The 13,599-nt window shown below is 46.3% G+C and overlaps 1 protein-coding gene across 1 annotated transcript in view; it reads left to right on the top strand.

Annotated features, from left to right (window-relative positions):
- The window catches only part of LOC142787116 (uncharacterized), a 417,172-nt gene that overhangs the window by 388,709 nt on the left and 14,864 nt on the right, over nucleotides 1-13,599 (top strand). The window contains exon 2 of the mRNA XM_075884723.1: nucleotides 9,656-9,735. Within this exon, the coding sequence (XP_075740838.1) occupies nucleotides 9,656-9,735 (80 nt within the window). The remainder of the gene's footprint in view (nucleotides 1-9,655; nucleotides 9,736-13,599) is intronic.

Genomic DNA, 13,599 nt, shown 5'->3' with positions numbered 1-13,599 from the left:
GGGCGGGGTGGCTGGGATTCGATCCCGTGACCTCTGGCTCAGCAGTCGAAAGACGCAACCCTCAGACCAGCGTGGCCGGTGAAAACGGAACCTTTTTTGTCGGTAATTAGCGCTCGTTGGTCGTCACGTGTCTTTGTGGCGATTTTCTTTCCCCGTATTTCCGTTACTCGCGTTGACGCCGACTACCACTTCTCACGCTTCGTAAGGCTATTAAGGCTATAGCCTTAATATTTATGTGCCGCGTATGCTTGTGAAGCAGCGTAGCTTGCAGTATATGCGCTGTTCGTCGTTCGTTATTCTTTGACGAGTGCAGGGTGGGACAGACATCATAGGGCGAACCTTAAAGAGTAAATGGCGAGCAAGTGGTTCTTCTACTAAAGCTTGCACTAGCAAAATTGTCCTACCTCACCGGCACTGATGTTATGTTTGGACAATGTCAGTTTGCTTTGTCACTGTTCGTTTTTTTTTCTTTGCCCTTAGCTCGTCTTCAAGGCAGCTATTTTGTGCAGACGCAGTTGTACGTTACATGCGAAGGCCTGATAGACACAGCGATTTTCGCACAAGCTTCGTTTTTTTATTTTACCAGTTTAATTCTTGCGCATCTGTTGTCTGAATAATGTGTTGTCAAATTGAAACTGCACTAGATGAGCTGAACTGAAAAAGGCGGACTTATGGCGCCAAACCGGCCTATTTAGTTCCTAATTTTGTCTACATCGTAACGTGCTTTTTTTATATATAGAACCCTTCGCGAATGAGGTTTCATTTTTGCGGACTGAAATCTTTCTTGAGAGCCTGCAGGTTTTACGGCCTTCACTTATGGCGGCTATACCGTAAACTTTGGTGACCATGCACGAGTAGGAACGGCGGTGAACGGGAAAAAACACACTTGTGCGTGTGTTTTTAGCGTGTTTCGCGCACTTTAACTGGGTCGCGAAGCTTCGCTAATGTTTGTCATATTTGACTTTTGCGCACTTTCATATTTCCACAAGAGAAGGAGCCACTGCTAACGGCCAGGTTTTCCTCACTAACATTCATGCCTGTAATAAGAACAAAACTGGGATGACATGATATCTTTGAAATATTTAGCAGCTGATACAGCAAACGGGCACCTTATTTAGGTATTACTGCTGCTAAAAAAGAAATCGTTAAAAGAAATCGTTAATTGTACGAGGAGAACAGGCGGCTACACCCGAAAAAAAATTACCCTATGCTGGAGTGCGCAGTGCAGATAAGTAGGGAGAAATAAATTTCCGAGAAAAATATGTATCAATGAAAGCAGCGTTCGAATATTTGGCGGCAGCAGAATAACAGCCCCGAATTAGGACGAAATGGGAAATGGTGGCGCAATGGACAGCGTCGAGATAGCTGCCGGTCTCCATCGTCTCCGTTCTGCATCGCTTCTAATGCGTTAACGATCCCTTCGCTACGAGCGACAGCGCTGCGCATCCCAGCGTGGCAGCACCGGCCCTTTACCGTCGCCTTTGCCTTACGCCTCTCCTGGTGTCTTAATGCTAGATTTAAGTGTTATTTTGCCTTGCTTCTTCATTCCCCTATTCCCCCCATCGCTTTAGTGGTTTTTTTTCTTCTGAATTTTGCAGGCCCCACTCAGAGGTACGCGGTGTCTCTGAGTTTCCTAGCCGCTTCATTCCGTTTTCCCTTTTCGTTCTTCTTTGTTGTGCTTTTCACATACGCTCTCTGTTAAGTGCGGAGCCTTTCCGGGGGACCGTCATGTCGTCCGCCCATACATATCAACACAAAAGAGATAACTCTGCCACCTGACACACACGTGCAGACTGGCAACTAACTTTATTTCACGCAGAATACCTATAATTACCTTCCGCAGAACGCATCACCGAGCTAGAGCGTTTCAGAAAGGTATCATCACAAGAAGACCTCGAAAACCATGAGACGTTGTCACAGAACGAGCGCTAAAAAAGAGCGCGCCGCCAAATTTTTGCGACAACGGGCGGCAGAAACGCCGCGAGGTAAAAAGAAAAAAAAAAGAGAAAGCAAACATCCAGGGCTCCCGGGCGCGCGCTCTCCCCGCAGAAGCACGGCTTCGCAGACGATCCTCCTCACCCCACATCGGCGGCCCAGCAAGACCGCGATTTTTCTAGAACGAAGGAGGCGGGGTCAGACCGAGTGAATCATCCTCCGGAGAGGGCAGTCGAACCGTCTCGTGCCTCTCCCCAGCCTTCGCTGCGTATCGCGCCGACGAAATGACGAGAAACATCTGGAAAGTCGCGCGCAAGGTATTTAACCGAGCAGCCGAGACGAGAAATCAGGAGAAGACGAAAGTTAACGCCAGAGCGCGTAGGAATTCCGCCGTGGAGTCGGCGAAGGTTCTGCCCGTAGTGACAGAACAGGAGGAGACGGAAGTGAGCGCCAGAGTGCGTAGAGAGTCCGCCGTGTAGTCGGCGAAGTTTGTGGTCCGTAGGGACGGCTCGAGCTACAGGCAAGAGCGTGGGTTTACCGCTATTGAGCGAGGACGCGTGGCAACAGCTGCGTGTGTGAAGCCGACGTGTTCGGGCGAAGAAGTTGAAGTTTGAAGAGTGGCCAATTGAAGACGGGAGGTTTCCTGGAAGAGAACTTCGAGAGCTGCGGAACGACAACAACGCTGGACTTTGAGTGAGTGATTCTCGGAAGAGTATCATTCAGACTTTTGTTCCAAGGACTTTGGACTGAATAGGTTTTATATCTCTTTAGTCTTTAAGTGTCTTGGTTGTTCAATGCATGCGACTGCATTGTAGTGCGTATTGTTGTCTGTGTCCGTTGTTTCAAGTGTGGTTGATTGTACTGTGTAGTACATTGTCTGTTTGGTGACGTATTGTATGTAACTATTGTGGAGTGTGCATACGTGTGTATTGTTTTTGATCTGCCGTTAATGAGAATATAATTTTGTTTGTTTATCAACTCTCGGCTCTGTCTTGTTCTTTGGGCCACAGCCGGCGTCCGCTGGCGCACCAATAAGGACCACTTCTAAATTGTCCACGCTTTCGTGGTGCGGTTCGGGGGTCCGATACTTCGGCTCTTGGAATTAGCCCGGCCATCGCCTCCCTAATAAACGGGACAGGTGTGACAATTAATCTGGCGTCCGCGATACAGGACCTTTTGGTGCACAGTGTGCCCAAAGTAGTAGGAAAGAGCCTCGAGTTGTTGATAGTGCTATCGGAACGATTTTGTGTGTTGTTCAGTGTTCTCGTTAACGAGTGCAGGGGAGTGTTCCGATAGACTGATTTAGGCAGATACTTTTTGCACGCGGCAAGGTTTTAGTTGCGAGTTGCGAGACACAATGGATCTCGAAAAGTTAGTTGCTCTTGGTGAAAAGATGGGTCTTTCTGGCGTCGAACTACGGAAGTGGGTCACCCAGAAGGAAAAAGAAGAAAAAGAGAGAGCCAAAGAAGAAAAAGCAGCCGAGCTGGAAAAAGAGAGGTGGGCGGCCGAAAGAGCCAAAGCGGAAAAAGAAGCTGAGGTGGAGAGAGAGAGGTTGGCGGCAGAGAGGGCCAAGGAAGAAAAGCCAGCTGAGTTGGAGAGAGAAAGGCTGGCTGCTGAAAGGGCGAGAGAAGAAAGAGAAGCAAAGGAGCGACAGCTGAAAGTAGAAAGAGAGGCAAAAGAGCGACAGCTGAAGGAAGAACGAGAGCAGCAATTGAAGTTGGAGCTGGAGCGAGAAAAGTTGGCAGCCGAAAGGGCGAGAGAAGAAAGAGAGGCAAAAGAGCGCCAGCTGAAAGAAGAAAGAGAGGAAAGGGAGCGGCAGCGGCAGCACGAGATGGAACTCGAGCGGCTCCGTTTGCAACAGCGAAGTGAAACTCCCGTCCAAGCTAGAGTTGAAAGCAGCGAACGGGAAGATCACGGCTTCCGCTTGAACCCAAGCAAGCTGCTCGTAGCGTTTGATGAAAGGAAGGACGACCTAGACGCGTACCTCCACAGATTCGAGACGATTGCGAGGAGCCAGAATTGGCCGGAACAGCAATGGGCAACTGCTTTGAGTACCTGCTTGAGTGGTGAAGCGCTCAGTGTGTACGGTAGGCTGACGCCGACCGATGCAGCCAACTATGCTAAGGTGAAAGCTGCTTTGCTGAAGCGATTTAGATTTACCGTGGAAGGATTCCGGGACAGATTTAGGACAGGAAAGCCAGCTGATGGGGAGACGGCTACGCAGTATGCCGCCCGACTTTGCCATTATTTCGACAGATTGATTGAACCTTCAGGGACAGCGCAGGAGTACGATGAGCTTAGAGAGCTGCTAATTAGAGAACAATTTCTTACTAGTTGCCACCCAAGCCTGTCGCTGTACTTGAAAGAGAGGAAGGCTGAATCACTCGAAGGAATGCTTGAATTGGCTGATCAATTCTTGGAAGGGCAAGGTGGAACTAATTTGGCCAAGGTCAAGAAGGAGTGTCCCGATGATTCGAAGAAATTGGCTCCCGAAGAAAAGAAGCGTGCACCAGAGAGCATTCAGCGATGTTTTCTGTGTAACCGAGTGGGTCATCGCGCGAAAAACTGTCGAACGATCTTTACGAGCCCTACGGTAGTAAAATGTTTTAAGTGTGGTCAGACTGGGCACAAAGCAGACGCTTGTCGGAACGGAGTGAGTCAAACTCACCAGGTATCCTGTGTTCAAGCGGCACCGAAATCTGATAATAATGCCGTCACTGATGGATTCGTAGAGTTGAAGAATGGGGAGAAAATTCCTATTGTGGGGGCTGTAATGTCAAAACAGCCAACCGGTGTTACGAAGGGAATGCCAACGCTTCCTGGAAAGATTGCAGCAAGAAGATTACGGTTCTAAGAGACACCGGTAGCTCCACGGTTATCGTTCGGAGAAATTTGGTACGGGAAAGAGAGTTGACAGGCAGAACGAAACCGGTTTGCCTAATTGACCGTACGGTCCGGATGCTTCCCGAAGCAGAAATTGAGGTTGAAACCCCGTACTTCAGCGGGAAGGTTACTGCGTTATGCATGACGACCCCCCTGTATGACCTTGTCATCGGAAACACCGACGGGGCGCGAGGGCCAAGTGATCCAGAATGTTTGGGAGAAGACCCGAAGATAGAGCCCTCGACAACACAGCGGCCGCGAGATACTGTGGAGGAGCATCCCGTGACGGATCTCACTAGAGCCCAAGGTGAAGCTGCGGCGCAAGAGACAGCGAAGGAGAAGACGATCGTGTCGAATAAGTTCACAGGCCGAGCAACTGGACGTACGTCGGCACGACCTCAACCGACTGACAGTGTAAAGGAGACGGAGTTGGCCAGCCGGGAAAAAAGTAGAGGCATGATCAAGCGGGTAAATAAACAGACAGGACCCGACGAATGTAATGACGCGTTAACGGTGTCGGAAGAGACAACGATGGCCGAGACGACGCCTCAGATATCGTCGTTGGAAAGGGCTCGCCGAAAAAGAACGTGGAAGCACAAGAAGAGATCGAGCGAGCACCGCAAAAAGGGGCGCAAGCGCTGCTCGAAGTACTCAGGATAAGTGCTGAGGTCAAAGCAGAATGTGTTTGGCAGTGTTGAGTGCCATATGTTGTGTTAATGTTCTTGTTATCCTGTGTCTCAAGTGTATGTCGAGTGAGTCAGTGTTCTGTGCGATGGTGTGATGTATAGTGTTGTATAATTGTTGGATAGACAGAACTTTGTACGTTTGTATTGTTTAGAATGTGTGATGAAGTGTTGTAGGCATGTACCTGTGGCTATATTTCATGTGTTGTGGAATTGAACTACAATGTACGATTGTTTTGAGTGATATATTGTGAATGTGAAGTGTCATGAGCGACGGATTGTGTTACAGTCTGTGAGAATGTGTGGTGACTGTTCGCGCTCGTTTGTGTGGTTTTGAATATTATGAGATAATATTCTTAAAGTGGGGGGCAGTGTCACAGAACGAGCGCTAAAAAAGAGCGCGCCGCCAAATCCTTGCGACAACGGGCGGCAGAAACGCCGCGAGGCAAAAAGAAAAAAAAAAGAGAAAGCAAACATCCAGGGCTCCCGGGCGCGCGCTCTCCCCGCAGAAGCACGGCTTCGCAGACGATCCTCCTCACCCCACATCGGCGGCCCAGCAAGACCGCGATTTTTCTAGAACGAAGGAGGCGGGGTCAGACCGAGTGAATCATCCTCCGGAGAGGGCAGTCGAACCGTCTCGTGCCTCTCCCCAGCCTTCGCTGCGTATCGCGCCGACGAAATGACGAGAAACATCTGGAAAGTCGCGCGCAAGGTATTTAACCGAGCAGCCGAGACGAGAAATCAGGAGAAGACGAAAGTTAACGCCAGAGCGCGTAAGAATTCCGCCGTGGAGTCGGCGAAGGTTCTGCCCGTAGTGACAGAACAGGAGGAGACGGAAGTGAGCGCCAGAGTGCGTAGAGAGTCCGCCGTGTAGTCGGCGAAGTTTGTGGTCCGTAGGGACGGCTCGAGCTACAGGCAAGAGCGTGGGTTTACCGCTATTGAGCGAGGACGCGTGGCAACAGCTGCGTGTGTGAAGCCGACGTGTTCGGGCGAAGAAGTTGAAGTTTGAAGAGTGGCCAATTGAAGACGGGAGGTTTCCTGGAAGAGAACTTCGAGAGCTGCGGAACGACAACAACGCTGGACTTTGAGTGAGTGATTCTCGGAAGAGTATCATTCAGACTTTTGTTCCAAGGACTTTGGACTGAATAGGTTTTATATCTCTTTAGTCTTTAAGTGTCTTGGTTGTTCAATGCATGCGACTGCATTGTAGTGCGTATTGTTGTCTGTGTCCGTTGTTTCAAGTGTGGTTGATTGTACTGTGTAGTACATTGTCTGTTTGGTGACGTATTGTATGTAACTATTGTGGAGTGTGCATACGTGTGTATTGTTTTTGATCTGCCGTTAATGAGAATATAATTTTGTTTGTTTATCAACTCTCGGCTCTGTCTTGTTCTTTGGGCCACAGCCGGCGTCCGCTGGCGCACCAATAAGGACCACTTCTAAATTGTCCACGCTTTCGTGGTGCGGTTCGGGGGGGCCGATACTTCGGCTCTTGGAATTAGCCCGGCGATCGCCTCCCTAATAAACGGGACAGGTGTGACAGACGTTGACGTAACAACGCTAATAAACCTCATCTCAGTGCTATGCAAAAGACGCGCGCATTTCTCTTCGTCCAGATGCGGTATATGATTCGCAAATTTTCCATGCTTTCTTGTCGCAGCAGCGGCTGAATATCTTAACATCCTTCAGCATCGTTTCACACTTGCACTCGGAGTGGTGGGTAGGCAGGGGCCCGCTTGTATTGTTCCTAACTGACAATTTGTGTTCGCGTGGGCGCACGTTCACACATCCTCCGGTCTGTCCTACATAACGTGTTTCACCTCGCAAAGGCATATTTCATAAACCACTGCAACCATGCACTGTGCATATGAATTCGTGTGCTTTTTTCCGTACATTAATGTGCCGTAGTCACGCGTATGGTAAAGCGCTCAATACAGGCCATAACATGGCTAGCAATGCTTAAAAGTTTGTTAATATCAATGAAAAAAGTCTAAAACAGGGTAATTTTTGAAATAACTTTCAAGTAATCGAATGAATTAACCTAAAACAGCTAAAAACGTTTTAGAAATCATGCGACTGACTTCGGGGACGCCCCATAGAGGGCGCAGCCGCCCCTCCCCTTTTTCTTCATGGTCGCTGCGTTGCTGCATCTGGTGAGGAAAACACTTGACATAGCTCGCTTCAGACGACGCTTGTTTCAACGGCTGTAACAAGGAAGCAGTTGATAAAGCTCAGCAAAAGGTTGCACACACGTCGCACTCCGGCTTTGAAATCTCTCGAAGAATATTCTACTCGTGCTGTCAAAACCGGAAGTGCTTACTTGAAATATTGACGTGGTTGACGCTGATCGACGTCGTCGACGCATGGACACCGCTGGGTGCCCGACAGGATTGCTGTCGGTTGCTACTTAGTGCCGAATTGGCTACTTTTCTACGTCGTTGTGCGATGAAAATTTCCAGTTAGCGCCATGGTTACTTGCTGGCTACTTTTCGGTTTCCGATTTTACCCATTGAAAAGGTTTTTTATTTGTTTATCAATAGTAAAGACCCTGTGCATAATAACACTCCTGTACTACTGTGCTGCCCGATTGGCGATAGTATTAAGTGGCACGACTATACTTTGGATGCAGTTGGCTTGAGTTTAGCGCCTTTTCGATTCCACCGAACGGCAATCCTGGTGCCAGAGCGAAGCACTTGCCCAGGTTTCGCACTAGTGGAGCTACAGTAGGCTTCTTTTTTCGTTTGTTTGCTGCTCCCAAGGTCATATATTTGCGAAAATATCACGCGTGAGGGAGAGGGTCAAATAGTATGAGAGAGATGGTGTGTGTGAAAGTGTAGGGTGTAGAAGTGGGCTGTGCGTGGCACGGACGGACGGAGCAAACAGTATATATGGTAGAGTGTACACGTTCGTGCATTTTCCGATGCAGCTAAGGGAATTGTTTCCTTTTGTTCTTGGTGGTATGCCCGTTTTCGTAACTAAAATTCATCATCGCGATACCCGCGATGTTGTGTATGTATGGTGCTTCACGCGAGACCGCCACCCGACTGCAGCAAAGGCGAAGATGATTCAGGTCTGTGTACCACCACCATTCAGGGGAACGTTAAAGAACCCCAGGTGGTCGAAATTTTTCGAGCCCCTTCACTACAGTGTCTCTCATCATCATATCGTAGTTTTGGCACCGTAAACCTCAAGTGTTTGCTGACTTTCCGTTTCTTGCTGTTCGCGCTTGCCTGTCGTTCATCGCGTGCTTGTGGCCTTATCCTCTGCTGCTGCCGGTCATGCGAAATTCCTCGATGGCCTTGAGGCTTCAGCGGTAGGTGCTGAAGCACTTCTAGTGCTTTTAAAGCACGAGAGCGTCTCACGAACGCAACGAGCTAACGGGTAGGAGATGAAATATTGTCAGGGAACGTGAGTGCTGTCCTTGCTACCACATGTTCTCCGTTCTCGCACTATTTTCTACACTACCCTAGATACACATTACCCTCCTTACTTTATTAATATGAGAGTAGTGACCCTATGACTTTCTTGTGTTTTCAAAAAGAAAAATGCGTGAATTTTTGTTACCATTGCATAGTGTTCTTTCTAGTGTGTTTTCATTATGTATAATACGTCACCGGAATGAAATCATTCTGCTGGCGTATTTGCACTTTGTATCATATTATTAAAATTTATATCCTGTTCATGAGTATTGTTCATGAGTGAATATTAAGTTATTTAGATTGCTCTATGTCTCTTTGTGCCACTGCTCTATCTGTATAATATTCTTCTAACTTTTTTGTCCATTTCTCCGGCTATGCTTGTATTTCCAAACTGCTGCCGTGTTAACTATCTTACCCGGCGAATGCCTATCTAGTGTTGTGACCCATTTCTTTCTTTCGGCCAAACTGTCGTATATGGGCCTTCAGGCATTCTCAAGGGTTTTTTTTAATCGCTTTTTGCCTGAGAAACCCCGAACTTGTTGAAAAAAAAACGCGTTGGAAATAAATAAAATATATGAATTTCAATATATACGTGCAAGATATTCTAAAAATAACCTTGCTTTTTTTAGAGTTTCTTCTGTGTTCTGTATTGTTAGGTAGTGTTTGATGTTGTTCGATAATGTTCGATATTTCGCGTTGTGTGTAAGTGCCCTTCGTTTTCTTGTCTTTTCGCAGGTGAGTACACTGTCCGAATCAATGTGGCTGGCTTAGCACAATGCGCCCTTGGCCTTCACCTTTCCAATGGGCACATAAAAGTGAGGCTTATTCACTTCCTGTTTTTATCGTTCATATCTTTGCTGCCCTGGAAAGTAATACGTCTCTGAAATCATGCAGCATTTGCGTCGATGAAAGGGCGTAACAATCTCCTTCACGGATGCCCAGGCCTCTCTATCACGTGGCTTGCTGTGGTCGTACATGTCATTCAACATTTCATTTGTAGATCGTTGAATTTCGCCTAAATATTTATTTAATGGCTCTATGGTTGATTCTGGGGTCGAATTCACGATGGCTTGTGGTGGCCTGCATTCGTTACGTTCGTCACTCCGAGTGAAGGGATATGCGCTGATTGCGTGACCGATACAAAAATATGCACAGAACGCACCCCAACAGTCAGGGATAGTAGGTATTTTTAAGAGACCAATGCGTCTGACGAAGTCATTCAGAACTTCTGAAAACACGCTAGTTAGTTATTCAAATCAGGCGGATGGACGCAAGACGCAAATACAGCATTTTCTTTATCCAGTCTTAGTGCATCAAGGCGTTGCCCAATTGAGGAAATAACAGCGACGGTAGACAAAACGCAAGGATATCCCCGCCCATCACCCTCCGAACGAATTACGCCAGCTTCGTTGCGAAATAAAAAAAAAATGAAAACGATACCTACAGAGCATGATTTGTGCTTCTCACGTTGAACTTATTAACGCGAAGTTAATGATTTCACAGTTCTCCACATGTAAATAATTAGGCTAAATAGATGCACTGCTTGATTCTAGTGGCCGATTTGGCGCTGATCAGCCCTTGGACCACCGGGGACACTTTTTAGCAGTTGCTTTCTCTAGTTTTGCAACGTGACTGGTGGCTGCCACCGGCACTGCACAGAATTTAGACAACGATGAATATCAATTTGCGAGTCAAAATATGAATGACGGCTCATGAAGTGTGCATCACTGCAAAAAAAAAAAAAAAGAAAGATTGGAGGAACATACCGTGGATTGCAGTGACCAAAGTGAGGTGCCGCTATGAGAAACGAAGCTATGGCCTGCTGAAAGATGAAGGAGTAGATAAAATATTAGGACAAAAAAGATCTTAAAGAAGCGGTGCGTTACAATGAATATAGTATATATGTATACGGTTTCTCGCAAAAAAAACCGAGGCTGCGTGGAGTGTGGGACTGGCGCAGTGTCGGCGTGAAAAATAATGGTTTTTCGCTCCCCGAAGAAGCAGGCTATTGGTGATTGGTGTGTGTTGGTGCGCTGCGCTAAGAATGTGGCGTCTCCATTCGTCATCTTCTCCGCTATACTCGACGATCGGATTGCCTGAGATACCGATCGGTTGCTGAGGCTGTGTACGTGACCCTATTATAGCACGCTTCGAGAATTTACTTCTGCGGGAAATTCTCTTTATTTTAATCGTATCTACTTCTATTCAACATCTATAGTTTATTATATAAAGACAGGTCGTGCAAACACAGACCAAAAAAAAGTAAGTTAGGAAGTCACAGATGCCCTGTTTTATTTTGTTTTTTTATAATGAATAGGTGCCTACTGGCTCATCTATCCGTTATTCTAAGATTGATAGTTTATCCGGACATATGCTGCCCGTTAAGATTCCAACACTATACAACGCCTTTTCGAACAGATGCCTCACTCTACATCGTTATATTGCCCTCAAGGTCACTGAAGTGTGTAAATGCACAAAAAGTTAGGGGACTCTTTCGTTACCGTGCCTATAGAACTGGGTCACCGGTGACCCATAAGCGCCGCGCGAAATTTTTAAAATAGCGGCGCTCCTATGGACTAGCTGCGCCATCTAGGGCATTTTTAGGCACTAATCTTCCATTTCCTGTGTAGTTTGTTTTTTAATCGCCGGTTCAAAGTGCGCAGTTCGCTTGTTTTGTTTATGAAGATGGCTGACGATCCGGCCGCCGGACCCTCGCGTGAACGACTTTTTTCTGGCAATTGAATTTTTTTCACAACTTAGAGCTTTCAGATAGGTTCTAGAGCTTGTGGCTACTATTAGACATTGTAATGTGAAGCTATATTTGTTGATTACACATTTACAACTTTTTTTTATGGTAAAGGCATACCTTACGCTGTTTTGGTGCCCTGTTCAGAGTTATGTTTCGTGTTTGAGATTTTTTTCCCAAGTTCCTATTCAGCACAATTTTATAAAATGCCCATGGTTCAAGAGCTCATTTATCTATTTATTTAGTAACATTCATTGCATTGTTCTGTTTGAAAAATTTGTAGAGGGAAAAAGTATAATTGTGGCACTAGATGGAACAAGGCAGTTTCCAATAGGCAGAAAAAAAAATTTGTAACTCATATTATTTATGAGCTAGGCAGCTCAAACTTTCTTCTTTCATAGACCATTGATTCGAAAACATTTTGTATATTTCAGATTATTTGTCTTTTTTCTGATTTTGTGTTATAAGCACCGAATCAGGAATGTTCAATGCAATTTTCAATAAATATTGTTTTTCAAGAATATTATTACTTGTTACCCCCAAATATTTCTTTTTAAAAGTAATATTATTAGAAAGTACGTTTATTTAGCTTTCTATTGATATATTGCATGGCACTGTAACAATGATAATGTCTACTACAAAAAATAATTACAAAAACCTACAAAAAGTGGCACATTTTCCCATGGTAACGAAAGAGAATTCGCCTTCGAGAATTGAGCGCGATAGCGATATTTTGTGCCTAGTGCGTAGTTAAACCACTTAGTGCAGGAAATCTTTTCGAACTTGCCGTGCACCCACAGCGTGGCTTTAAGGGAATACGTGCAGTATCGTGTGTGCCTTTTGGGGTGCATCATCGGGTTTAAATTTTGAACTTTATTATGTTGACATTGAAAAAAAATCTCATCATAAGAACCACATGTTCTGACACCCGGTGGTATTGTGCGCTTGTACCACGCAATATTATTGTCATGTTTTATGTAGTATTGTAAAGCATGTGTGCAAGGCGCGTCTGTTTGTAAAGCATGAAAATTACTTTCACTGCATACTTAAGCAGATGCGTGGTCGTGTGGTTGAACACCCACGTGACACGCAAACAACCCGGGTTAGATTTCTTTTCGGACCCAGGAATTTTTGTTATTCAATTTATTAGCATCTTTCTCAATTTTTCTTTAGTCACTCGAAAGATGCTGATGCTTCGCTTACAACCGACGATGCCGACCTCGGAATTTCTGCGAAACAAGCTCTTTGACGCTACCGCAATAAAAACTCACAATATCTCGTAAAGATCAACCTATTACAATTTAAGGTGAAGCGCTTTTCTTTTCGTCCTTTTTTTTTTTGTGAGTCAATTTTACTTAGCCGGTCCTTTAGGCTCCCCACGTTGTACCGTTGTGCCTCGAAATTCTCAGCCACTTGCGTAGTTTTGCATCGCCTGAGTGATCGCAGACATTGCCAGCTTTAAGCACTTCACGGGGTTGTAATCGTACGCTGGGAGTGTGGGCGAGTGAGTCAGAGAAAACTCCGGGACAAAGGGCTAGAAAAAAGGAACCTAAAATAAAGTAAAAGCATGTATTTCTTCAATTCGGCTGGGTACATCGGGTGCGTGGCAGCGTGGAAAACTGTGGACGGACGTTGTGTCTTCTGTCGACGACAACATAACGGATCACACACCGCGACAGATGGCCTGCTGACGGGCAGAGGAAGGCCTATGAGGGAGCGGAAGATGGTGATACCGATATGTCGTGCTGGTTTTAACTGAAGGTCTCGCAGGACGATTGCTAGTCTCTAAGAGGTAAAAGAGTTACAGACAAAAGAAAACAGACGGAGACTGGAGAACAGGGAGGTCGCGGCAGAGTTTGCTGTGGTAAAAGTTGACGGAGTGGCGAGCCAGGCGAGGATACGGGAATGAGATGAAAGGAGAAATGAGATAAAG

Source organism: Rhipicephalus microplus, unplaced genomic scaffold, assembly GCF_043290135.1.
Source record: "Rhipicephalus microplus isolate Deutch F79 unplaced genomic scaffold, USDA_Rmic scaffold_45, whole genome shotgun sequence".
In the NCBI taxonomy this organism is placed as follows: Eukaryota; Metazoa; Arthropoda; class Arachnida; order Ixodida; family Ixodidae; genus Rhipicephalus; species Rhipicephalus microplus.
Note: the sequence above shows the minus strand (reverse complement) of the source record. Positions and strands in the feature narration are given on the sequence as shown.